General features: G+C 41.0%; 2 protein-coding genes across 6 annotated transcripts in view; one reads left to right on the forward strand and one right to left on the reverse strand.

Annotated features, from left to right (window-relative positions):
• Nucleotides 1–27,238, forward strand: LOC119900205. 5 transcript variants are annotated; one of them, XM_038714961.1, is made up of 8 exons: nucleotides 1–371; nucleotides 446–637; nucleotides 21,617–21,673; nucleotides 21,880–21,939; nucleotides 24,175–24,208; nucleotides 25,937–26,275; nucleotides 26,669–26,772; nucleotides 27,097–27,238. In XM_038714961.1, exons 1-6 carry the CDS (start codon nucleotides 166–168, stop codon nucleotides 26,234–26,236), a joined length of 849 nt encoding a protein of 282 aa, XP_038570889.1. In that variant the 5' UTR covers nucleotides 1–165; the 3' UTR covers nucleotides 26,237–26,275; nucleotides 26,669–26,772; nucleotides 27,097–27,238. The 5 variants fall into 5 exon arrangements, with proteins under 5 accessions (XP_038570889.1, XP_038570891.1, XP_038570892.1 ...); XM_038714963.1 differs by having other exon boundaries at nucleotides 25,937–26,005; XM_038714964.1 differs by lacking the exon at nucleotides 25,937–26,275.
• LOC119900204 (nardilysin-like) overlaps nucleotides 22,598–27,379 on the reverse strand; it is a 46,322-nt gene continuing 41,540 nt past the window's right edge. The window contains exons 29-31 of the mRNA XM_038714960.1: nucleotides 27,164–27,371; nucleotides 25,898–25,984; nucleotides 22,598–24,941 (exon numbers count right to left, since the gene is read on the reverse strand). Coding sequence (XP_038570888.1) covers nucleotides 24,717–24,941; nucleotides 25,898–25,984; nucleotides 27,164–27,371 — 520 coding nt within the window. The 3' untranslated portion in view covers nucleotides 22,598–24,716. The remainder of the gene's footprint in view (nucleotides 24,942–25,897; nucleotides 25,985–27,163; nucleotides 27,372–27,379) is intronic.

The following is a 27,379-nucleotide window of genomic DNA, read 5'->3' on the forward strand; positions in this document are numbered from 1 at the left end:
GCGGTACCTCTCCGGGAACCATCACCTTACCGTGGTGGAGAGGTTTGCGTGCCCCTGTGAGCCTGGAGGCTGTGTTGTCTGGAGCCTAGGGCTCCTGGTAGGGTCTCCCATGGCAAAGTGGTTCCAGGTGAGGGGCCAGACTGAGAATGGTTCATAAAGCCCCTTATGAAAAATCGAGGAAGAGGAGGACAGACCCTGCCCAGAGGAAGCCCGGGGCCCCCGTCTGGAGCAGGGCCCAGAGGGAGGGCTCGCCTGGTGGCTGGGTTTGCCACGGAGCCCGGCCGGGCACAGCCCAAAACAGCAACGTGGCACCCCCCCCTCCATCCTTTGGACCCACCATCCATAGGAAGATCCACAGGATGCAAACACGAGTGAGTAAACCTCCACAAAGCACACCTTAAATTATGTATGTCACAAGTAACTGACTGTCATTGATGTTTCACAGTAATCAGAGACACGTGGGCAGGAGGCCGCAAGGAGACCATATGGTCCAAGGCTGGACCAAAGTTAGAAAATTGAATGGACCTGGCCCCTGGAAGGAGTTGAAGACTGATATAGGATGCAACCATTACAGATTTTGTCCGTACGACGGCCAAATCAAGGCTGGATACAGCAGTGTCCTTGCTGAGCGACCCAGGTATGCAGTACTCAATCAGGTATGCTTGCATCAGGGTACCCGCCGGGTCTTAAAAGTATTAAAGTCTTAAATTTTACATTCTAAAAATAAGTCCTGAAAAGCATTACATTTCTAGGATTAAATAAATGCCCTAACAAGTGATGGCAGCGCGAAACCGAAGCTTCGATACGTGCTTCTAACCCCGAACATAGAACCACCGCTTCAAAGCTTGCTTTGGTGCAAAAAAGATCACGTGCAGCAATTTCTTCACTAACTGAATGAATGACCAGAATGGTTCGCGGTCCAAACAGGTGGTTCACTGGCACTGCCTCAATCGTCTCGAAATCTTTGAATGTTTCTCTTCCCCATCCCAAAATATCACCCCCTGCCATAGTTACCGTAGTACACCTAACCTGTGCCAGTCTCTCTCTCCTCAATAACACAAAACACGCATTCATCAATCTTTATTTGTAAATGGAACATGGTGTCCAGTCTTAATGTGTGTGTGTGTGTGTGTGTGTGTGTGTGTGAAAGACTTTTCAAAGTAAAGATAATTTAAATCCAAGGGTGATAAAAGCAAAGCTGCTTTACGGCTAATTGTGTTTTCTACAAAAGTAAACCACTGCTTATTGAGGTGCGTGCAGGCGTGTTGCCTGTTTTTTAAAAATGTTTTTTTGTTATTATTTACATTATTATACAAGTAGAAGAACGCCGTGATGACGAAACGCGCTCTGTTTGTTAGTTGTCAGCTATTGTAGAAACATGACGACAAAATACAGCGTTGTCCGTAGGAGGAGGTGCAAAACACCTAAAATTACAAACCCAAAATAAATCAGTAATATCTCCTCAACCATCAGGCCTAGATGCATAATTCTGGTCTCCTTTGAAATGTCAGAAGCTGAGGAATATAAATCCATTGTACATTAACATATTTATTTTACTATTACACTACATGGAGATGCAATACAGAAAAATGTGATATTTTCATCTTCACCTGGTGAAAAGCTTTATTTTAATGCAATAAACCATCAAAACCATCATAAGGTAGATTATAATGCACCTGAATATCTTCTAATCCACCTGGAACACAACTGTAACTGTAAATCTGATGAAAAGAAACTGATGTATAACAATCTTTCTAAAATACACCAGGCGAATATCCATGTTTCGGCCATATTTACATGTTTATATGTTCACTTTTATTGGGAGTTATCTTCAAAACATTATTTCTCTCCACACAACCACGTTCCAAATAACATAAAGCTTTCAAAACATTGAAATATTGATAAAAACAGGCAATATTCCTGTAACCAAAAGCACTCCCACGCTTTACAGGCCACAGCTTGAGAACAGAACACCCTGCATTGACGAATCGATTGATATCCTGCAGGTCTGTGCAGCTCCTGCAGGTCGCCAGCAGAGGCTGATAAAGACAGAAAACAGCTAGAACAGCGAAAATCGATCACCTGCCCAGTATCGAGCAGGTCCAGTACCAAGAGGTTAAGTGTATCGTCACACCCCTAATCTGAGCCACTATGTCCCCATCAGTTTTCAACACTGAGTTAAGCTCTTGCCCCTTACCTTTTCATCTTTGTTGTAACCCCCGAACGCATTTCAGGCACAGAAAATGTTGTTTTAAGCCGTGCATAACTGCTTGCCACTGAGGAAGAAATATTTACTGTTTTCAAATAGGAGTGTTGTGGTTATAAGAGGACAACAAATATAAATTTGATTGAATGAGTTTTGATAAATTCTGAGATTTCTATATACATAAGTAAATTTTAAGCGCTGTTACATGGTCCCACTTTATAGTATACTTCTGTAATTTGGCCAGTTTGATATTGTCTGACGTTCGGGTCCAGCTGATTTTCGAGATGAAACTTGAGAAAGATGTACAAAAGATTGGTACACCTCAAGTCTCTTATTACAGACTCTTACTTACTGAAGCATTAAACTAACATACTGGATATCTTGTAAACAACTTGATTTTGCTGCATAAATATTATTTACACAAATGTAGAACTCCTGTTTTTTAAAATTTTTAAATAATATACTTTATAAGACGAGCCATCTAACAACAAATTTTACTTCCTTATTTAAATTATTTGCTTTTCTCAGTATGTCACCGCCTTGTAAAACCCTGCTTCCCTGCTGCTTGCTTTTACATTGTATGTTATACAGCCTCTGACCCCTGCTGGTATACTAAAGCGGCAGGTCGAGATTTTCCAACTGTGCCACAAAGCCAGTTCCAGATCTGTTTTATAGTAATGTACTATATCACAAAAACTATTGTTTTCGCTGAGCACTAATTTATTGCATCTTTGGATGACACATTTACAGAAACAAATTATTAATGGTATTGGCATTAAGAAAGAAAGCAAAAAATAATGTTTTTAATCTTTTTAAGGTTATGATTGAATTTGGAGGCTCCTTCATTGAGCCAAAGACGAGGAGGATTAACTAACCGTAACCCCAGCTTCTTTATTTTCATAGGTCAGGCAAACATGCATCTGTTAGACAGCAGCAGCATCAGAAAGAAGTACAGCAGGGAAAGCGTCGGTGAGAGTAACTCAGACAGATCAATGTCGGCAGGAAGTGACAGCGACTGCTAACCAGTACAGCAATAAAGGCACTGTGGCAGATGATATACAGTTCACCCAGGTCCTTACCTGTGATCGCTCTTATGGCAAAACAGTTCTGGTTTTCAGACCTGCATCATCACAACCTATCGCATGTTTGAGTGCTGCAGAATAGCAGCGGTTAGAAGGGAGTTAGCTCAACGGAGGAAAACTCAAATGCGGACTACGATGAAGAGTTCAAAATAAAAAACTTTGAATGACAGTGTGATGATATTGCAGACGAGGAACTAAATCTCTCTCAGGACAAAGAGTATCGTGTCCATCCAAGGACTCTTCTGTTTGCGCCACTAGGAGGGGTTGTGGCAAAAGACTTTTCCAGCCACCAAAAACGATTTGAACTACAGCTTAAGACAGAAAACATTAATGGCCTAGACTACACCTGGACCTCACAGCCTTTGGCCAGAGGAATGATGGAGAGCAATGTTTCTATCCCTGCAGCTGCATTTTTACCACTGGCAACGAGAGCGGTCCATTTCTGGAGATCTGTGACCCCGCTGGTCTGAAAACTCTACTTTGCGCTAAACAAAGTGTGGACAAAACAAACGAGCTGTGCTGGCTGCAGTGGATTATGAACCGCTGGGTTTGTGTGGAGACTGCAGGATACGAAGGTCCTGTTTAGTCAACCAACCAGCATATCTTGTTCATTTAAATCCAGCAGTTGTCAAATTAGTTCTCAAAGTGTCAGAACAGGAGAAACGCTGCAGACTCCTCTGTATTTATGTCAGTCGTTGGGCTCATTGCAGTTACCTATCAGTCTTTTAGTTTTCATGTAATTGTGCATGGGGTCATTGCATTACCTATTTAATTTAAAATCTTGATAATGGCCACTTAGATGATTTTCATATGTTTACAAAAGGTATTGGCTGTTTATTTTTATGTTTATACAAACAAAATGGCAATTTTATCTTTTGTTTGTGTTTTGTTTCAGTACATTTAAGGGGGCTTTCACACATACCTGGTTTGATCCAGACTTTCGCACTTTTCGGTTTGGTCCGAAGCAAAATTCCAGGTGTGAAACGGACCGCGGTCCGGACCAAACAGACGAAATTTTGTCTGACGAAAAGAGGTATCCTCGGTCCGGATCAACCTGAACCTCGGTTTGTTTCTGGTGTGAAAGCATTTTTTGGATGGTTCGGACTTCCAGACCATTTACAGGAAGTTTGGTGTTTGCCCTATAAACCGGAAACAAACAACTGCACGGAGAAATGCATTGACATAAAGACACGATTATAAATCTCCTGTGACGGCTCACCTTCCAAACAGACGGCCGCTACAGAAGCACACCGCCACCCATCTCTTTGGTCTCTCTTGCTTGCTGTCCTGTCGGCGACGTTTTAATGTTCGAACGAGGACGTTTAATTGCGACTAGCCTTCAGTATAGTTGGTGCTGCAGGTAGTAATGCCATAAAAATAATATAGTAGCAAATATGCATATGTTCACTTTTTTTATTCATTCATCCTGCTGATATCTGCTGAACTTTTTACTAAACCAATCAAGTCAAGTAAAGGGAGATGCAGCCCACATAGATGATGACAGGACGCAGGTCTGTCAAGTCCTTCAGTGCGGCCGCAGAGTTGCATCAAATTGTTTGAAAATGTATCAAAAAAAGGACTTTGGTTTGGACCATTTTGGTCACTGTAATCGTTATGTAAGGTTTATACAGTTTCATCCCTAGTTTGAGGATATGTCTGTCAAGACTTTAATAGTTTGGTGTGCTGATATTTGTGATCGCTACTGACTGCCATCATTTAGGGTTGCAGGTCGACAAAAACACCAACGTACATAATATGACCTTTTGGTGCGTTTTCTGGTCTGTCAAGAAGATGTTACTTAAGGGTCACAATGTGGAGAAAGTGTGGCCGGGCTTAAGGAGATCTACATTCTCCACCACGTCACTAATGTGCATCACTGGACATGTAGTGAGACGACAAGAGGTGAGCATCCTCCAGACACTGAGGCACTGGCTCCAGCCAAACGCTACTCCCTTATTTTTTATTTTTATTTTCTTTCATAGGGACAAATAAATCCCATGGAAATATCAGTGTTCCTAAAAAGGCTTTTGTGAGCAGTAAAACAGTGAGGTAAAAAAGGTGCTGAACGGAGTACAACATTCAACAAAACACAAATTTGATAGGAAATACAGAAGACTAGACGTGTACAAGTTTGTTGCTGAATTGTTGCTAAAGAGGATTTGATAAGTCTCTGTCAAAGTGGTGAAGTTAGCATCAAATTTAAGGTGTTTCTGTAACGAGTTCCAGGACTTTGCTCCTTTCGCAGAAAAAGATGTCTTGCAGAATGAAACTTGACAGTTGAAGCTGCTCTAGTGGATCTGCTGCAGCTCTATAGCTTGATGTAATAACAAAGAGGCTGGGAAGCAAGTTTCACCTCACAGGTGAAGATGCTGATCAGACAGCATGGGGATTGCACAGGTGTGCCTTAGGCTGGTCGCAATAAAAGGACACTTTTGCATCTCTGCAAAGGAGAAGTGCTCACTAACACAGATTTTGATAGATTTGAGAGAAATGGGCCTTTTATTTACATAGCAAAAGTCTTAGATGTTTGAGTTCAGCTCATGATGAAAGGGGGCAAAAACAAAAGTGTTGTTTTTAAAAATAATTTTGTTCAGTGTAGTAACTTATAATTACTATATTTACGTACTAACGGTCGTGGAAATTATATTCCTGGTGAGGGGCTGAGCAAATAATTGAGTAACAACAAACCGTTGTCTTTGAAGATTTTTTTAACAAAAGAGAATAAACAGAAGTACTACAACACAAATCAGCTAGACCAGAGGTTCTGTTTCTTAAGACAGTCACTGACGTCTGGCCCCGAGCAAAGGGATGCATCATCATTTACACAGTCTAGGTTTCTATGTTTTGGGGAACAGAGATCCTCTCTCGGCCTTTAATGAACATTCCAGGAGAGGAGAGGAACAACAAGACGGGGAAAACGCCAAAAACAATCTCACAGCTCTGACCTAAACCCTAGTAAATGTGGACAGACTAAGATTAAATGTAAGACAATTTTCTGCAATAACACTAACAGTATACTGTTAAATGAACATTAAACTTTTTATCTAATATATTATACTTAAAATCTTTATTTTATACTAGTTCCTCCTCCAGGTTGTGGATAGAGTCTCTGCAGTGTACAGATGAAGTTTTGTTCTTAGACAGGATGTCATGGTGCAAACATGTGCTCCGTCTAGCCGTCACCTCCTGAAAGAAACATGTTTTCTTGTTCTGTTTTCTGTCTGTTTTACTGAAGTAGTTATAAATATTGTTCAGTAAACCTGTTTACATAAAGTGTGGCTCAGGTTGTGTGTGTGGTGCTGGTGTATTAATGGGTCACATTTTCAAAACCTACGTTTCAGTACTTCAGGCCAACTTCCAGATACCAGGGTCTTCACTTCCATAGTCCCCTGCTGGAGCACACACGTAGTATAAATATATTTAAACAATTGTTTTATTTAAAGTCCTAGTTGAAAATTTCATTGTGCTCGTAAATGTTTTCATTCAGGAGCACACATTCTCCTTGGGGGGGAGCTTACCGTAAAGCCCTGGGTGGATTCACTTGTATTAAACATTTTGCCAAAATAAATAATGTTGTTGCTCCTCAGTAACTTCGTGAGCTTATTTGTTAGCCACCCAACGGTTGTTCCTTCCCATCTTCCTTCCTCCTTATAGCTTTCTAAATGACAACTACATTCATAGCGTAAGAAACAAACAGACAACCACAATAAACAGATGATCAATAAAAATGTTTTATTTATAAAAAGAACTACAGGAACATCCACGAAGAAACTACAATTTGAACACACAAACGTTTTGGGGCCTAAAGGTTCCCTGCCTCAGTCTGTGTGGCGGCGTCAGTCATGTCTGCATATAAAAAAAGAATAGACATGTTTATTGTGACGTATTTTTTAAGATGCAGGACAGAAACAACACTATGCCATAAACAAATACGTTTCAAAAAGCACAAGACATTACAAGGGTTTTGTACAGATTGACATCGGGAATAATTATAGTACCAAGGCAGTTTCCCCAATTTAAGTTATAATTCTGTTAACCTGCACCCTAGCCCATTATCATAGTCCTTAAGGTTTGAGGCTGCATTCTCCATCAATAGTACGTCCAGGAAGTCTTTCAGCCAGTTGTATTTGTTAAAACAGTCCGGTTTACAGATTTTCCAGTTCATGAGAATTATCCTCTTCACAGATAAAAAGGCTAATGTAATATGTTGTGTAATTATTGCATTAATATTTTCCACTCTCTTTCCCAGTATGCATGCCACAGGACAATGTGGAATATGATCATTCATTATTACCCGTAATACATCGATCACCTGACTCCAGAATCTTTCTACCATTGGACAGGACCACAATAAATGCATTAATGTTCCAATCCTACCACAGCCGTGCCATCACAGTTCACAAGCGTTTAAGTGAATTTTGGAGTTACACTATTGGCTGTTGGTCTTTAAAAATTAATAGAAGAGAAATAGAAAATTCACTTAAACACTCTTATTCATTTTCAAAGACTTAACAGCCAATGGTGTAACTTCCATCGCTCACTGCAAACCGCAACTAAACACAAACGCTTACCATCCAAAGCATGGCTCACCTACGCCTGCAGCATTTCCACCTGCTCCTTGGCCTTTTGCAGTTTGGCCTTTAATCTCCTCCTCCAACATTGCCAGCTTCTGGTGTGCAGCCATTAGGGTCACCTCCGTAGCCTTGCCATGTGTTTAAAGCTGGTCTACAGGCACAGCTGGATCTGGGCACGCACACAGAAAATGCAATGGAGGGTATGCGCGTGACGTCACAGAACACAGTTACGCTCACTGAGTGGCAGAAAGACGAGCGGCAGTGTTAGCTTGAATAAGCTAAAACACAAACGCATCTAAAATGGGAAAGAGCTGGAGCTTGGTAAGCAGTCAGAATCACTGTTGAGTCTGACTCCCTTTAATTTGAGAAAATAATCACTTGTTTTACTCCTGGTTTGCTCAATGCAGCCATGGTAACAGATGTTTTGCCACTCGGTCCAGCGTGTTCCAGAAGGGGAAGTGACATCAACGCACACCCACTATACAACTAATACATACATCTATCATAAAACAATACCAACGACCACTGTAGAAATTTTTTTCATTTTTATAATCAAATTTTAACTCGTTGAGATGTACCATCTCGTTTTTGAGGGGGTCCTGACCAAAAACACACATTAATAAAAGACTACACAATATACAGCAAACACACTTAGTAAATAGTAAATTTTAAAAATACAAAAAGAAAACGCATTCACTCGCGTTCCATAAACAGGCCAACAATAATAGTAAAATACTACAGTATAACAGTAAGTAACAATAATTAACAGGTGCAGTCTTTGATCTGTACAAAACCCCAATCTTGTTACATATATATCAGTATTTGGAAATGTTATGAGGTATTAATGATATATTGCAAGTAAATACAAGTATCTCCTTAAATTTCATTTAATTATCATATCAAATCTATGAAAAACATGTAGTGAACAACGGTGTGCAGTCTCCAAAGACTCAAAGCATTTAATTAAGTTTAATTAAATCTTTAGTTACCTGAATATGTTTGCCTCTATTTGAGTAGTTATGTTAACTGTTGTTGCTATCCGTTGTTGATATTAGTGCTGAAAAGAAAGTTACTTGTGCAATGTTTTATTTTCAGCAAGACACTCCTTCATCTGATGTGATCAATGCTTGTTCATAATACTTTCCCACAAAATTCCTTTAGAAATGATGACAAAGGAATGTTTTACTATACTCTTAACCGCCAGCTTGAATTTAAGGATGAATCAACAATATTCCCCGGTTCCTAAGGAGAGACGATCTTTGATTAATCTAAGCTTTCCTCATGTAACCTGAGCTCCCCCAAGTGGACGAAATAAGTATTACATGCCCTCGTTGGAAATGCCGTTAAATGTATAAATATCCTGACCAATAATGTGACAATTATTTCCTGTTACCAAATGCCTAGAACAGTACAACCGTTCAACCATTGAGGTTCGATTGTGGAAAATATTTGATTAGAATACGTGCAAATAGATTTCTTTTTAGACATTAAGTTTAGAGAGGCAGTCCCTTGGGAAACCTGAGACGCCCCCTGGGGAACCACGCCCCAGGCAACAAAATAGCGACACGCGACCTCGCATGTCTCTCTTCTCTTCGCTGTTGGATCTCTCCGCTGCTCGGCTCACTGGACGCTTCGGCACGCGATGGCGTGCGTCGCCAGGCAGCGCCCTCAGAGTCGACCAGCGAAACAGGCCTTTTGTTCGCCTGAAGCTACACACCTGAAGTGCCGAGACATCGATCTGCCCTTCAGTTTGTTTTATTTTCTTTATTTCTTTTGTTTGTTAAAGTTATCAGTCCGTTAAGTTACACTGGACTAATTCAGGAACGACCAAGTTCCATTTTAAGCCTTTTTCGTCGAGCCAACTTCACCGAGGTCAGACCAAGCCACGTGGTCTCGCCAGCTACAACGAAGGAAACCTGCAAACTGCCGAATTGCCAGACGGAGGAGGCGTTTTCAATCAGACACGGAGAACCCCGGAGAATCCCTAGCAAAAAGCCAGGATTGGGCAGCTAGCGTGGGACCAGCAACAGGCCAAGCAGGCCGCTGGCAAGCAGTAACACATCTTCTGTGACAAGATATTTTCCTTTTTTAACTCCTAAAATCACAGCATTAGTTTACTTTCATTAGCTCTTCTAGGCGGTATGAGTCAAATGCTTCCCACAATCGAACCTCCAGGCTCATTGTTCAGCAAATGTTTATGTTCCCTGTATCCAACCATCTTTTATCACATTAGTTAGAGAATAAATTCACTGTAATATAATCAAGAGCTGTGTGTGTTGCCTAGTTCTACGTCCCTGCCGAGAGAATTGACCCTTTAGATATGAGACTGACTGACTGATTTAAGATAATTGAGTGATTATTAACTAACTGATCACTAGTAATAATTGTATAATTATATAATTGCCCTGAAACGAGGAATCTGGTTTGATTTTATGAATAATAAAATTCATAACTGGGTATCAATTCTCATAAATTTATTAAATTGCATAACTAAATTTTAGGATTGCTACAAACACTTATAGTCTTCTTACTACTTCCAAAACAATGGGCCCATTCAGTAATATGCCAAAAAATGGATGAAATTGTTTTAATGACTTAAAAAGAGATGGTTTAATTAAAAGCAACAATCATTTAAATTTCACAAACAATGGACTGGCAACCATGGCTTTGAAAACCATTAGCTGCCAGCTAAACTGTGCTTGGGCTTGATAGAAAGTGGATTCTAGGCTCTAATTTTATGTATCATCAAGGTGACTTGAAAAGGCAAAACAACCCAGGATTTGCTCTGAACATAAAGCAAAGTAAGAAATGAGTGTCAGACAGAATGGCTGTTTAGACCCAGCAGGACACTCTTATCTAATCTGAGGAAGCTGTCAGCACTAAGACTAGACAATGAAACACCCTGACAACAGTACTCACCATGTTAGCCACCAGAGATGAACTTCAAGAAAACAATAAACACCCTCCCTCTTCTGAGGGGCAGCCCCACCACCGAAAGCTCGTCCGGCATTGACCGTAACGGCATTACTTTATTTCTTGCTAAGGTAAATAAATAAATTGTTGCCTTTCCCAAATCAGACCCGTTTCATGCGACTAGTTTAAGTAATTGATCCCTTCATTACCCCTCTGCATTCTTTATTACACCGTGGTAGATTCATTTAATTTATTCTCCTTTGCCTCGCCTTTCTAGTAAAAGATGTCATAACTTCTTTGACCTTTAGAGTGGAATGTGAAGCAATTTTCACTTAAAACAAATTCGGCCCAATCCAGCTCTTTAAAGTCTTTTTCCAGATTTGGATGTTTGCTTTTTGGGATTAAGTCATGATGAGACGAAGCAATAAATAAATTTGAGAAGGAACGATTATGGAATATTGTTTTAGTTCATTTTCTTGCAAAGAAGTTGGTGTAATGATCAGACAGGCCAGTTAAGAAGTTGAAGGTTTTAATAATTCTTTCAGGTTTATTTGTAAACAGTAATCTATTGTTGTTTTGGAGGGGTTAGTTATTCTGGTTGGCACTCCAATTAAGTAAACCAGATTAAAATGATCAGTTTGTTTGTGATGTTTCCGGTCTTTCTTTTTATCCTAGTTAATATTAAAATCACGCGGTAGCCGAGTTAGCTGCACATGTTGAGTTGGCTGAGTGAGAACCAGGCTGGTTGTGTGCACGGGTAGTGGACCGGGATTTGTTTCTACATTCACTGTTGGGTGTACAAGTCCCGGGAAAGGGCCAAGTGTGTTGGCCTGCCGGTATTTTACCGGGGGGGTGGCGTAGCATGGCACATTGTGCAGGAATCTTGTGTACAGGAGGTGTTTGCTTTCCTTGGCTGGGAGGTAGACTTGGTTGCTATTTTCACTACTAACAATACGTGGATGTGTCGCACATAGTAATAAACACACAGATGTGATAACGGTTAGAAAGATGCCAGTTTGTGATTAAAAACAGAGGTCTTTTGATGGCTTTAGAAAGTCTTTGTTGCGCTGCGGCAGCCATCGGAAAACGCTCACGTTTGTGTTCACGTTACAATCACATATTGATTGTGTTTATTATATTTTGTAGTACAAATGTGATTTTATGCTGCAGTGTCAATAGAAAATATCGTCCAGGTTTTTTGATGAGCTAATCCTTCTAGTGCACTTACTGAAAAGGTACATTCACACGTTTGATATCTTTGTACCAACAAAAAGGGGACTTCTGGCTGTTGAGGGGTTTCTTTCTTGGAAAGTTGAACTCAGTCATTTAGATGGTACTTTAACTCTAGTATATTACCACACAGTGATCATCAGAGCACCAGACAGACACACAAACGCACAGTATGGTCTCTAAACACTTTTCTCTTTAACATCACATTTTGCTAAATAGCCAATGCCAACCTACAATCTAGCAAAACAAAATAGTGTGTGCAAGAGTGAACCAAACAGAACAAATTCACAGACTGATCAAGCAAAAACATTATTCAAAGAAAATGCTGAGTTATCAGTTAATGATCCCACGTATTTCAATGTTGATCTTTACTTTGATTTTAGCTTATTGAAAATATATTCTGAGAGAATGTTTTTCTTTTCTAATAGGGAGCCTAAGTCCCTCCCCTTCCGGTCGACCACCATGGGACTTTATTTCGGAAAAATATTGTACAGTAGTCAACGGCAAAGGACAACAAATATTTTGATCCCGTTTAAATTGTTCCCTGAATTACACATATGTGTATGTCAATTTAAAAGATAAATTTTAGAGTCAAGAAAGTTGCAGTTTGAGGTCTAAGACTGAAAATTCATAATTACAAAGAGCACAAACCCAAAAGTCACGTATGTGATGTCGTAACTGTTTCTGTCAATGACTCAAGCTAACGTTACTGAAGCTAACATCAAAAGACTTACATGAGAGGATGATGTGATAAAAGGACCAGGAGTCGTTGGATTAAACACATCAGGTGAGATATATTTCTGCGTGGAACATCACTAAGTTATCTAGCAAGCAGCAAGAAAGCAATTAACGTTAGGTAGCATCACCGCGCAAACATTTTGCCGATGTATATTGTGCGAGACAAAAGATGTAGTTCATTGAACGGTTTCACACAAAATTACATGTAACTTTACTGTTCTATGACAAACTGCGACTTTCTTGACCTGCAAAATTATATTTTAAATTCAACTACATTGGCTACCGTACATATTTTTTCCGAAATAAAGTTCCATGGGCCGGAAGCAGAAGCGTGTGACTTAGGCTCTTCGTTTGCTGGTGTAAATCGGCCTTTTGCATACATACAAACCAGAGGTGCTCACAAGTCTTTGAGCTAGAGTCCAAGTCAAGTCTCTCGTGGTTATTACAAATGTTGTATCACCTACTGCATTCAATCCAGGTGTTTTTAACTTACAGAGCACAACCGTGTAATGTGCAGTGCAATCAATGACGGCTTACAAACTACTGTAAGTCAACACATCCTCCAGACTCTCAAACAAGTGTAACGTTATAACTAAATCAAACTGTAAGGTTACATGATCAACAATAACGCTGTAACCTCTTTCTAGCCAACGGTAATAATTAACGTGATGGCAGCCAGCGGCAAGTTTGGCAAGTAAACAAACGCTCATTCATCTTTTCATAACAAACGACAGTAAGAGTTAACCTCCTGTAGGTCGTAGCTGAAGCAAGCAGCAAGCTAACGTTAGATGGCCAATGCTGAGCTAAACGTGTTCACTAACCTCAAGTTCCTAACCTATTTTGCATTCAGCGCTTCTTTGTTTGGGCCTTGATGTATGAAGTTTTAAATCCAAAGTTTATGATGAATGGCTCAGCAGCTGCCGCTGTTTGTTGTCTCTCATGCGTATCCGGGCTCAGCTGATACAACGTGTTACGTAGGCAGGTTAAAGGTAACAGAGGGAGGGAATAACAGCAAGCTCATCAGACGTTTCCTAAAAATAAACATTGTTCACGAGTCCCGCACCTCGAGTCTCAAGTCGAGTCTGAAGTCACTGTGTGCGTTAAGTTGAACTTGATTCCGAGTCTCTAACTCGAGTCCCCATCTCTGGTACGAAGTGGCGACATTGCAGGTCACACATATACTTCACTGGCTTGCTTGGCATGTACCGCCGAAATGCACATCTGCCCCTAAAAGGCACCTGTTGCTGTGCAACCCAGACCTCTCTAACTGGCTTTTAATAACAGCGGCGGCCTCCCTCCACAGATTTAGGGTGATCCTTGTTTTGTCCTATAGAAAATAACAAAAGTATCTTATTTATTTATATTATTTCTTTGCTCCCATAACCAATTGTAGTGCTGTCAAATGAAAACCTATACCGAGCACATTGAACCGTTACATTACATCAATATTACACTGCCAGTCAAGGAAATAAATATCAAGGCAAATAAACATTATTATTATTATTATTATTATTATTATGATATCTATATATATTATTATCATTAGATTAAGTGGATTATTTTCTGATAATTTACACTTCTAAGCTTCTTTTTCACAGTAAAATAAACCATATTTTGTAAAACCCCTTCAAAGTTATCGATTGGCCTCGAGCAGAAGCTGACATCAATGGTATTAATGCAATGTTAGCCTACCTGCTCCAAAGTGACTCGCCTCCCACGCTGTATCCCCTGATTACAGATCCCTGTCTCAGGGCAACTTTTGAGGACAGGGCTTCAAATATGGTGATTTAGGAAACCATGCTGCTGTCGCTAATGATAGCTATTAAATTTATTTTTTTTGGAGGTCACAGGCCTCTCCCCAAGAAATGGTCCTTTCTTCCTCCATCATTGTCTAGCGTCGACCTATTGGACCTGAACATCAACAAGTTTTGTTAATACAGACAGCTTTACGATTTTGTACTGAAACTAATTTAACTGCTAATTCGTGTAGGCTACATACTCACTTTACAATAGATTTAAGCATTACAGCACAGAGGCCATACACCGAGACATAAAGTCAAGCAATATAAATGATACATAGATAAAAATAAAAAGAGCGTCATACAACAGGGATGACAGAAAAAATAATAAACAATTAGTTGGAAATGGAACAATTCAGTAGAAATTAATATCATGCTTTAAAAAAAGGTAATCAGTGGAGAGATGCTAAAACAAAACTGATGTGAACTTCTAGTGTTTGTTAAAAGCCGAGCAGCTGCTGCATCTTCTACCCGCTGAAGCCGTGAGATAGATTTTTGGTTCAATCCTGTACGAAGTGAATTACAAAAATTTAACCTGGATGAAACTATTTTTACATCGCAGCTGACTCCCGAAGCTTTTCATTTTCGTGATGTTCTGTGCGGTAGTTAGTTTGTGGTCTTTTACTGCAACCAATTAGCGACACAGTTTGCAGATTGACGTCTTTTAAACAACATCCGTCTTCTCAAACTTATGTCAGGAATTTTTTGGCAGCTATTGCTTGTATAACTCCAGCACTTGTGTACTGCATGCATGACAAAGCGACTGAGGAGTGAGTGTCATAGCCTACTCGTTTATGTGTTACATCATTAAAACAACAATTAAGATATTTCCGTAGACGATATATATATCTCAACCGTATTTGGCGCCCCTGTTACCGGGACGAGCTGTGTAACTCTTATCTGTACGTTCCAACCCAAACTCACCAACTAACCAGTTGGAGGACAATAAACACATTTACAACTAAGAATTGTTCCTTACCTTTGCGAGCCTTTGTCTCAACTAGCAATCATGATTTACGTTAAATGCTAAAGTTACTGTTAATTTGTTTGAGGTCCACTCCGTGGACTCGATGCGTAAGATAGACCGGATGCCTCCTGCTCAGATGCTGAAGCGTTGCCGTTGTGCTGTAGGTTAGTTCTATTTTACAGAGCTGTTGTTTTCTTTTAGCTTAAAATAATCCCATACTTTGAACACTTCTCTCTCTATTTTCTCTGGTCTGTCTCTTCTTTGTCCCTCGCTATTTTCTCTCTCTTTCTTTCTCCAACTGCGCCATCAAATTGCACATTTTGCGACAGTAATAATAAAGAAGGGGAAGGGAACCTTGGTCCCATCGTCTATGCGATGGAAACTGGCAGCGGTTTTAGATGCAGCAGCCAGTTTGCTTCTTCAAACTTAGACTATAATTTTTTTCCGGCTTTGTCACTGGATAAGGAAGACAGGTTTTTTGGATTAAAGACAAGCAGACCAAGATCCGCCAGCCCTAACAACCGGACAAAGTACCTTAGCGGGTGCAGTGATCGCTCAGAGTAAAAGAAAAAGAGCCGGGAGAGTGTTGGCCCCGCTTTGACTTAAGGCTGCTCCTAAAGGTCCGGTCTGGACAAAATGGGACTCATGTTGACTAAGCGACGGAAATCAGAGACTGTTGTGTCCAGAGACCTGGTCCATCAACATCCCGGATCAAACACCCGGCGGGTGGTCCAAGTACCGAGACGTCAGTAAAAGACTTTTGTAAGATGAGAGGAGGCGTGTTTTACATTGATGATGCTTGGTGTTTACACTCAGTCAAAGATGGACTTTTTTATGTAAAGATGAAACCAGATAATCATCTTGTTGCTGCTGTTTACATTCTCCCCAAAATCAAATTTCAGAAAATGCACTGTGAATCATTTTGGGTGGACACGTCTGTATAAAGTCTTTGGTTTTATTTTATTTATTTTATGTTACCATATATTAATACTCTATATCAGAGGTCACTAATAGGCGGATCGCGGTCCTGACCCAGCCACTGTCCTCTCTGGACCGCCGACCTACAGCCGATTTATTATTGAAACTTACCACCTCGTGACGGAGCGTTTCTATTTTAACCCGCGCAGCTTTTCTAGCATTTACTGTACTGGTTTAGCGGACCGGGAAACTTCATCACTTCATCACTTCATCACAGGGGCGGCTGTGGCTCAGGAGTTAGAGCGGGTTGGCCGTTAATCGGAAGGTCGGCGGTTCAATCCCTTGCGTGTCGAAGTGGGCAAGATACTGAACCCCGATTTGCCCCTGGCGGCTGTTCCAGCCAGTGTATGAATGAGTGTAAATGCTAGTACTTAGGCTTATACTAGTGTATGAATGTGTGTGACTGGTGAATGCAGTAGTGTAGTGTAAAAGCGCTTTGAGTGGTCGAAAAGACTAGAAAGGCGCTATACAAGTACGGAGCATCACTTCAAGCTACACTTTTTATTACATTTTTTCTAAAAATTAGGCCCTGATAAAATTAGTTTACTTAAATTTAGAATTTATTATTTGAATAGTTATTATTTATTATCCCTCCAGTTTGATGTGAAAACTGAAATATTTGATTGACAGTCTAACTCTAACTGGACCTCTTTGAATTCTAATTGAATACCCCTGCTCTATATTAATATATTCTTTTTAAGTTCTGTCTGCATGAGGGGACTACAGACTTTCTTTTCGTTATTCAACCTTGTTATATAATGATGAATAAACAACCTTGTTTATCTTCCAGTCACGGCAGCAGCAGTTTGTTTGTGACCTGTGTTTTTTGTAGACTCTTGTTTCTTGTCTGTCTGTCTCTGATTTTTTATTTTTGTTCTGATGGGTCTGGTAGTCCTGTTTTTTTGGCTTTATTTCGGTTTGGTTAGGTTCAGTTTAAGGTTGGTTTAGGGTAGAGGGGAAGACTCCCGATCCTACGGCCCTTTTTGGGCTGGTCTGGAGGGCTTCCCTTTCTTTTGTTCATTTTGGCCAGCCCATCACACTTGTTTTGTTTTTGAGATTTTGGGGTTGATTTATTTAATTAACTTCGTGTTTTTGGCAACTCTTGACTGTTTTGGATTGTATTAGACCTGTTTTTAGAAGTTGTTCTGTTTTGCACTGAAACATATTAAAGGAGACCTATTCTGCTTTTCCACATTTATGTCTCATGTACAATGTTGAAGGGACATTATGGAGTTTTCTGTGCCACTAGTGGTGTGGCTCTAAGATTGCAACCAGGCGTGTGCTCGTACGCGTGCTCGCTTGAACTCATGAGCGAGCATAATCCGAAACACAACCGCTGTGATACAGAAATCCTGCAATAAACGCAGAAACACCTGCATGCAGGCTGTGGCTTTTCAGACATATTCAGGTTCTGTTACTTCAGTGTTCTTGGCTCAGAGGCAGATCTGGCAGAGCTATAAAACTATAGTATCATAAGGGATAACGTTAGCAACTTGTCGGCGTTAGCCTGCAAGCTAACATTATCTAACTTGAGCCAATTAAAATACAAAATCACATTTTTCACATGCTTTGCAGTAATGTTAGTTTACCTGTCCAACTGGATGAAAGCCAACTCTGTCGGTTTTTATACAGGGTTTCCACAGGGTCTTAAAAAGTCTTAAATTTCAAAGTCAAAATTTAAGGCCTTAAATAAAAAAAACAAAATTATTATAATAGTAATAATTTTAATCAGGTCTTAATTCTTCCAACGTCCATGTAACGCTGCCTCTAATGCTCATTTACACTCATTATTTACATCTGTGGAGAAACACACAGAAAGAGACGCTGTGGATATTGTAAAGCAACGCTGAACACAGCTGTTGCTGACAATGTCATTCATACCACAGTGGTCTCGATCGGTAATTAACAATAAGCCTCTGCTGCTCGGGAAATGGAATCGTGGGTGAAAAGATACCAAACGCCAGTTCTTTTAAATAAAACTGCTGACAAATAATGTCATAGCCGACAGATAGAGATGGACAGACAGGTTCAGGTGTGTGCTTCTGTGTCTGAGGGGAAAAGCAAGGTTAGCAGGTTAATGTAGTTTGTGATTAAACACAAAAATAAATTGGAGAATTAAGAAGAATTAAAATGGTGTGCAATTTATTTTCAGCTCCTTCCAGTGAAAATGCTAATGTTATTATATAATCAGTGTTTCATTATGACCGTACAATTGAATGGACCCCAGAGAATAGCTAACATTTATAGGCTACTGGTGCTGATGGGGATCCTAATAAAAATAGATTTTTCCAATAAATAGTTTGTGTATGCTGTTAGAAATCGGCATTGGCATTTTAAAAAATCAGTAACTGGAATCAGCCAGGAAAACTAATCTGCATCTCTTACTACAGCGATAATCCTGTATGTGAACCGATATTAGGTTGATACCGTAGATCTACGGTTGTGTTGGCTTTTGCGCATTATGATAAGTGGCAGATCAGTTGGCCTGCTCCTGTTAAATATCTAAAATATATATGTGTGTGTGTGTGTGTATATAAGATACATCCTCTATCCCAGAATAAGCCTAAATTACTATGTAGCCTAAAAGACACTAGTTATTTTGGATAATATGGCCGCGTGGTGAACCTATGACCTTAAGTCGCACTTAAACAACTATTAATTTGTGGTGTTGGCCAGATTTACGCCCATGCTTCTGTAATACCAAATTGAGAAAAATCCTCTTAACTTAAAACACTTAAGATAGGAACTTTCTGTAATACTGCCCCTGGACAGTACTGTACATCTTGATAGTTAAATTACATTAAAAAGAAACCACCGAGGAGCTGAGGTTAGCAACGTTAAATCAAATTAGAGATGCAAACTAGTCCTTTTAAAGGAGACCTATTTTGCTTTTTTTCAAATTTTATGACTTATCTACAATGTTATAATGTTGGATGTTCATGTTAAACATGACCAAAGCTTCAAATAATGAGGTTAAAGTATTTCTAAGAAATCCCTGTGAGCAAAAACCTCAGATTTCCTCCTGTTCTGAACGCTCTGTTTTCAACTTATTTTTCTACCAGCGGCTCCGTTCTACGTAATACGGAGCCGCTGTTCCATATATGGTCATGTGCTCCCACACTAACGGCACGGCAACGCTCAGTCTGCCTGTTCCGCCCAGCAACAACAACAACAGCCTGGTAACATGTTTCAGGTCTTGGCCAATCAGAAGACAGTGGGGGGCCTTAAAGAGACAGGAGCATCTACAGCTTGTTTCAGACAGAGGCTGAAATGAAGGCCTGCATGAAGAGAGAGAGTAAAAGAGGCTCAAAGCTGCTTGTTGCAGCACAATGAACTTAAACTCATTGTGGAGAGCATCAAAACTAACCACATGATCTAATGGTTATAATTCAAACCCAGTAGACTTATTTAGCATGTTTAGCTTTTGTTAGTTGTAAATGTATCTGCTCTGCCTCGACTTCTCTCTGCACTCACACCTTTACCTCTGGTCTCTCAATGCAAACACACCGGCTTTCCCCGCCTCTCTATAAAGTCGCTGAGAAAACACAGAACTCGTCTTTTTTTCTTGATATTTCCACCTGTGATCCTTTTTAACGGCAGCAGGTGCACATCATGCCAGCTTGGTAATTACGTAGCTTATCAATGTCATCGTACATCCCGAAGTTTCATTGTTGACGTCGTCCAATGCAAGCGGGGAGCTTCCAGTCACCGATCTGATGCGAACACGGAAGTCCCTGAAACCTGCATTCTATTGGACGGCCAGCAGGGGGCGACTCTTCTGGTTGCAAAAAGAAGTCCAACTCCATTAGAACTTACATTATTTCTCAGCTGATTTATTCCCTCAGTAAACACTTTCCTGATGAGTTTATGGTCTCAGTCGCTAGTTTCAAGTCTTCTTCAACACAGCATGATGTTCATTTAGTAAATTATGGTCCCATTTAGAGGAACATAGACCAGAAAGAGTCCCCACGGCACTGTGTAAATTTAACCAGCGCCGTTGAAAATGCTTATCAGGAGTCGGCTGTTCACTTTCTCTGGTGAGCACATTTAGTTTTAACTTTGTCTAGCGAACAACAGGTTTATCAGCCCTGTTAAAATGGCAGTTAACGTGAATTACAGATGCACCTAGCTAAGCAAGCTAGCTAGCTCTGCACACGGCTGTTAACATCACTTCTGGGCACTTCCTGGTTGCAAAAACTAGCGCCCTATCGGCCAAACTCGAGGCATTAAAATGGCAGTCCACAAACAAACGGGTGACTACGTCCGCTTCTAATATACAGTCTATGGTTTAATGCCAATTCTGTAGACATCACCCAACCCTAATTTGAATACATTTATTTACTCTACAAGTAATTTTGTGACCGCATTTCCTTTGTACATTTTTTTTTTTTGTCGTGATATAGGTCTTAAATTTCATTCATTGTGGCCTTAAAAAGGTGAAACCTGCAGAAACCCTGTTATATTCAAAACAAAGCGGAGGTCTCCGTGACTCAAACGCCTTTCCCATATTGACCGTGTTTTTCCTGATGTCTATTTGACTCTTGTTTGGCATGTTGTGTTGGAAGTTTTTATTTTTTTGTAGTTGGTGGACTCCCATTTTGTTAGCTGCAGTGCTGTCACCTTGTGTACGGTTCATAAACAGCACACGGATGTGACAAACTACATAATCCAATGGATTGGAAACAGCATTAGAGGCTGTAACAGAGAAAGCCGGCAAATGGTTTGTTTATGTGAGGTTCAAATCTGTTCACAATTAGGCAATCAAAATACTACATTTAGCCCCATTTTTAAATTGCTGCTGCACCACCAATATGTATTCACTACATAATAAGACATTCAGTAAGCTATTTACTGCAGTACATTCAAACTTCTGGATGAGGTTATCCTCCTCTTCCAGAGGGCTTCGGTTCTCAATCACAGGACATCTAAGAAGGACGAGTGAAAAATGTCCAGTTTGACAATCTGTCTAAACCAAGGTCAGTTCTGCAGTCACTTTATTTTACTCCCGCTCTTCTTCTCCCTTTTCCTGTTGTCTTTTATTCTCCTCCTCTCCCTCTTATCTTCGACTGTAAATGCTTCTTTCTTTTAAAAATGAAAGTTTAGACTAATCAGATGTTTTCTACTTCCAGTGCACCCAACAGGAAAATCCTTCTGTTCCCTGTGTGCAAGAACAGCCAGACAGATAAGTAAGTTTTCAGTAGTTTCTCATGCCGTCTGCTTGATGTGACATTTCTATTCCACTGGATTTGAAAGAAGAAATTTGCTTGCATGCCATCTACTCTGTCTGCTGTTGGGAGCTGCTGTAAATACAAATACCTGTTTAGGCTGGTTGCTCAGAAGGTGATTCTAACAGGAGTCGAATCTTTTAAACAGTTGCATTATCACTTTACAGTAGACCACGTCTCCAGGATGCTGAAGTGAGGATGAGGAGACAGGAGACCTCCTGGCAAAGGTGAATACAGAAAATCACGCATGTCCACTTTTGTTTCTCTACTCTTTCCACGTGTGCAGATTTAGTGCTGATCTTTGTATACATTTGCAAGACAAACACTGTAGACACGCCAAGTCTAGGTTAGGAGTTGCATAACTAGATCCCGCTGTGAACGTTTTAAAATAAACTTGAATATGGCTTTAGCTCGGGGGCGGAGCTTCATCACGGGGCCCACCTGCTACATTTAAAGTTTACATGACCCCGGACTCGCTCCAAAAGTCCACTGAGTCCGTCTGCGTCCCTGCTGCCGGAGTTGATCGCAGCCACAGTAGAAGCACAGAAAGCAAGCGCTAATCACCAAATCAACAAAATATAAACGTGTCGGCAAAACGCTCTTATTCTGAAATGCTCCCTTCGGTAGCTGCTAGACGCACCTGTCAAGACGAGGAACGAAAGCGAGCCACGGAGCGCTTTGAAGAATGTAGTAGAAACACAAAAAGGACAATAAAAACAAGTCGTTAACGTGGGGCAGGCTGCGCTGCTGAAACGCTTCTGAGAGGCTTCCAGAGGAAGTTCACGCCGTAAATAAACCCTTGCGCAGCCTACGCCCCTCCCTCGGAATTCCCATGATGCACGAGGGGGAAGGGGGTTTTGCTAAAATGTGACTGAAAACATAAAATTTGAGATACATCTTGTTTTATTATGATTTAAAGACAGAAACATTTAATGAAGTTTTTAATTGTCGATGAAATGCTGTAGGCGACACAGTCCAGCCTCCACAAACTACTGCAGTACATTCAGTTTTGTATCACTGGCCACCACATGCTGTTAGTACACATTTAATTCTTCTTTACATGAACTGTTGTTTCTGTCAGTACTGTATTTTAAACCAGAGCCCTGAGTCATCACGCTGCATTCACTTAACCTGGGAATAATCATACACATTATTTCTCAGTTAAAAGCCACACAGAAATAATTCATAACAATCAGACTCCTTTAAATCAATCAGGACCGCCATGATTGTAGTTTTCTGTACTCACTTCTGTTTGGCCTTTTCGCATCAACGATTAACATATTATTCCTCACGCTCGCCGTATTTTCCTTAAAAATATCAGACCCAAACTCAAATTCCCACCAGTCAGATTCCACCTTTAAATATGAGCTGAGCAGTTTCCTAACAAGTATTGATCATCGTGGATCTGTAAGAAGCTCGGTGGCCGTGTTGATCAGACGTCTCAGAGAAATGTGTTGGGTTTTTTAGGGCTAGAAGGCGTCATGTGTGCACTCTGCGTGGGAGATATTGATGATTATGAGTGTTTTAAAAGATTTGTTTGTGGGTAAATGTAATCATTATTTGACTGACTGAGAGACTGTGCTCTCTCCACATAAACCGACGTCCTCCTCCCAGAGAACGGGAACAGCTGTGAAACTGATGGCGTTTCCCCAGAATTATTGTTTTTTTATTTTACTCAGTTTAGCTGCGTAACGGCTCGCGTGTTACGTAACTGCAACCCAAAATAAGATTTTACGCTTCAAATCTATTTTCTTGCATTTTAGGCGCGAAAATAAAATCGTAACACGTTTTTTGACGGACGTTTAGGGGAATGGTAATTTTTTAGCAGTTAATTTTCACCAAATATAAAAACAAAGATTTGTTTCTATACACCATATTGCACCAAAAAAAAAAAGCACGTTCCCTTCGTCTGGAGAAGATTTTTTTGGCCAAAGCATCTCTCTGTAGCTTCTTCTTTTAGAAACAAGATGTTAGGACACATTAAAAAAATTGCCGCTCCTGTGATTTGGATATTGCACTTGACCATATTCCGAATTATGACCTACACTCTCAATACTGTCCCTGAACACATCAGGACTGAAGCTATGGGAGAAAACATGCTTTTAATACCAATTGTGAGTTAATTTATTTCAATAGTTCTTGAGTTTTGAAGTAGGGCTGTTTGAGGTTCTTATCCAAAGTCTCTTTCTTACAGTTTGGAGAAACTTATGCGTGCCGGCACGGAGGCGCCGTCTTTTAAATCTATAGAAAAGTGAAGTTTGATTTCAGTCTGATGTTGCAACGGCCCTTTCTGACCCAAACTGCTGATCTCCGGCGGCGTGATAAGTTGCACAGCAAGGTTTCGAAAGTTCACTGGCTTAGAAAACGTAGCTCCAAAGGAAACTGCTGTTATAACTGATATATTCATAATATAGCGAACATTTAAAGTGATATTGGTTTCTCTTCTCTCTGCTTCTCTGAAGGGAAGATGCGCTGACCGACCGCCGTCTACTGCAGGTAATACTCTGACTGTGTATAAGTACCTCGTACAGCCACACTTCAAACACCTCGAACTGTCAAAGAGAGATGTTGATATTGTAACCATGTATTTCCCAACACTGAACATTACAGGATTAAAATGCTGCACCCCCCCACCTGAGGCGAGTTGCATAACAGGTAGCGTGGGACGATGTGATTGGACAGGGCTGAATGCCAGTAGCTCGTTGGTAACGGTCTTCTGGTCTGAGCTGGAGTGAATATCAGCGCCTGCACACATGACGCCTTTGTTCCATGAACGTTTCCGATTATTATTTCAAAGCGAGCGTTTCAGCAGGACGACCATGAGACGCTTGACAAACACGGGGCCAGGTTTACTTTTTCCCCGATTGCATGTGAATGCAGCATTATTACAAACACAAACCCACAAAACAAAAATAACAAACACATCCTCAGTTTCTGTCTGTCCTCTTTGACCACACGTCAACGCTGCCCGTCTCCTGGTTACTTCCTGTCGGCCCGCAGCGTCCTAGCTGAGGATTTTGTGGTAGGGGTGTAGCGGGAGGGAGGAGGTGAAAGCTCTGATGTCGGTGATGAGCGTGGCGTCCTGCAGGGATGGCGAGGAGGTCGGCAGGAACGTCAGCTCGTTCACTTCGCCGTACGCCGAGGAGGGAGGGCTGTCGGGGCTGCAGGCAGGGCTGCAGGCGGCGCTCAGTTCAGGCGGATCGTTCTCCTCCGGCCCGAAACCAACCACCTGAACGGGCAAACAAACTCGTGTTAAAAAGATTGTTAGAAGCGATAAACTAGCACAGAGCCTAAGCCCCTCCCCTTCCTGTGGACCGCCAATGGGACCTTTATTCTGGAAAAAAATGTCCAGGTAGTGATTTGAAAGATCGCAATTAGCAAATCGTGAAGACAGCGATTAAAATGTAGGTTAACTACACAGCGCAGTTATAAATTCATGCGGTTGTCGTCCTTGTGTGGCAGATCTGTTCGCCAATCACAAACGCTGTGCGCCTCCTGTTACGGTCCTACTCACCAATCAGAGCGGGGGACAGAGCGTGTACATTTTACAACAACTGGAAAACAAAACTGGGATCATGGCGGCAGCTGAACCGACCCGGTTTTGTCCGGCGTCGACTCGCACATTTCAGCAGCAGAGCATTTAACGTCATTAACGTGTCATTTTGTGTGCTTCAACTGCGGACACCAGCTCTGTGTGAGCTAACGTTACAGAATAAGAGCGTTCTACCTGCCTGACTCGCTCAGATTTTGTTCATTTGTTTAGCTGTTCTTGTTCTTTGTGCTTCGATCGCGATCTTTTTTTAGTTGATGTACGATCGGAAGTCTGCACAGGGTGTTTTATTTTGAAAATCAACCAGGTTCTCTTCAGTGTCTGACTTCCTGCCTGGTTCTTCTGCTCTGTGCTGCTTGATATGGCTTCTGTTAAAAATAGACTGGCAGTGAATATTGAACTTTAGCAAAACTTCAATAAAAAAAAATTTTAAAAATCACAAATTGAATCATAATCACAGTATCTGGCAGAAAAATGGCAATTCGATTTTTCCGCCCCAAATCGTTCAGCCCTACTACCGTACATGTCTTTTCAAAATAAAGTCCCATGGGAGCGACTCAGGCTCTCTGTAACTTGTAAAAGTATTTTCTTTCCTCGGACTGCATTTTTAGTCCACCAATTAAAAACACACTTACATGAATGCTGAGCTTCCTGCTGTTGTTTCTGTGCTCCAGGAACCAGGAGACCAGCTCCGCCTGAGTGAAGAGCTTCAGAGCCTCGATCTGCAACAGAGACCACAATGGGTGAAAACCACGAACCACAACCAGAGACCTGAAATTTTAATCCAGCTTGTTGCTTCTTCCAAAGTTCAGAAAACGTTTTACCAAACTCTGGCCTGGCCCACCCAACGGGGTCCAGCAGGGACACGAACTGGGTTTTCTCTGATTCTCCAGTTCAGAGAAAAAGATGACATCATTAATTCAATGAGTCGTGATAAAAGGAAATCTTCAGCATTTTTAGATGCTTCAGGCTGAAACGGTGTGAACGCATTTCTAAAATGGCGTCCTCAAAAGGTAATTCTCTTTGTCACTGATGTCTCGCCTAATGCCTACTCTCGCTCTGAGTTGTTGCAGGAAGACGCCGCTGGAAACGTGAGTCAGAGTTGGAGAGAGGAGTTTGCTGTGTAGCGTTAGGAAATAGCTAGCAGCTCCTCTCCCTCGTTTCCTCAACAACTCAAGATTTCAGAGCGAGAACGATACGAGTCTTCAGTTCAGTTTTTTCAGGGGGGCTTTAAGAGGTTTTATACGTGCAGAGAACTTCTATAAAAACCAGACTCTGCTTTCAGCTCTACAGTATTAGTCATCACATGCGTCCACAAGACCTCTGGGTTCCAAACCAGGAACAAAACCAGTCGCATGTAACGCAGAGTTTTGCGTGCACCTACAGATAATAACTCTTTTTTTCAGCACAAATGAGCGTTACTGGCCGCGAGGTGCAGGAAATTCTGGGAAGGCGCGCAGAACTCTGCACGCCCGGGCAAGACGCCGACAGCAGAAACAGCTGATCAGTCGTGAGTTACTTTTTCCATCCCCCGTTTAGCACATTTACTCTTTTTCCACAAAAACCACCTCAAGCAAACAGAAAAACCTTTTTGCTAAATGAACAATTTTTTAAATTTTGCCGTTTCCTTCAACCTTTTCTAAAGCGTTGTTGGAAACACGGCTTGTGATGCAACGGTAAATATTTTACTATCAAATTAGATTAGAAAATGTAAATCAATTATTTTGTTTATGAAATGCTAGAAAACCTAAATATATTCTATTGACTTATATAAAACAGCAAAACCATTAAAAATACTTTTTTTCTTGACTGAATGATTAATTACTGGTTTCAGCTCTAAACAGATGCGACTGAGCTTCTACACCTGACGAGACAGGAAGACATCAACAGGTGCGTCTCACCTCCTTGTCGAGCCTCTTGAAGACGTACTGCTGTGTGACGACCTCGAACCAGTTGCGGTCCACCTCCTCTCCCAGGTGGGCGTCCTCGCACTCCTTCAGCTTGATGAGCGCCGTCACCTGGGTCTTAAAGGCCTCCGCGCTCAGGCCCGACAAACGCTCGCCGAAGCTGACCAGGAACTCCTCGATCTTCGCCTCAACGAACTCTGTGCTGAGAGC

Source organism: Micropterus salmoides, unplaced genomic scaffold, assembly GCF_014851395.1.
Source record: "Micropterus salmoides isolate LMB-PRFRI ecotype aquatic unplaced genomic scaffold, ASM1485139v1 Ms_hic_scaffold_13, whole genome shotgun sequence".
In the NCBI taxonomy this organism is placed as follows: Eukaryota; Metazoa; Chordata; class Actinopteri; order Centrarchiformes; family Centrarchidae; genus Micropterus; species Micropterus salmoides.

Coding starts and splice junctions, on each gene's coding strand:
- LOC119900205 (XM_038714961.1), top strand. CDS start 166: ATGAAAAATCGAGGAAGAGGAGGACAGACCCTGCCCAGAGGAAGCCCG. Junction 638..21,616: donor GTCCTTGCTGAGCGACCCAG/GTATGCAGTACT, acceptor TTCTACTTCCAG/TGCACCCAACAGGAAAATCC. Junction 21,674..21,879: donor AAGAACAGCCAGACAGATAA/GTAAGTTTTCAG, acceptor ATCACTTTACAG/TAGACCACGTCTCCAGGATG.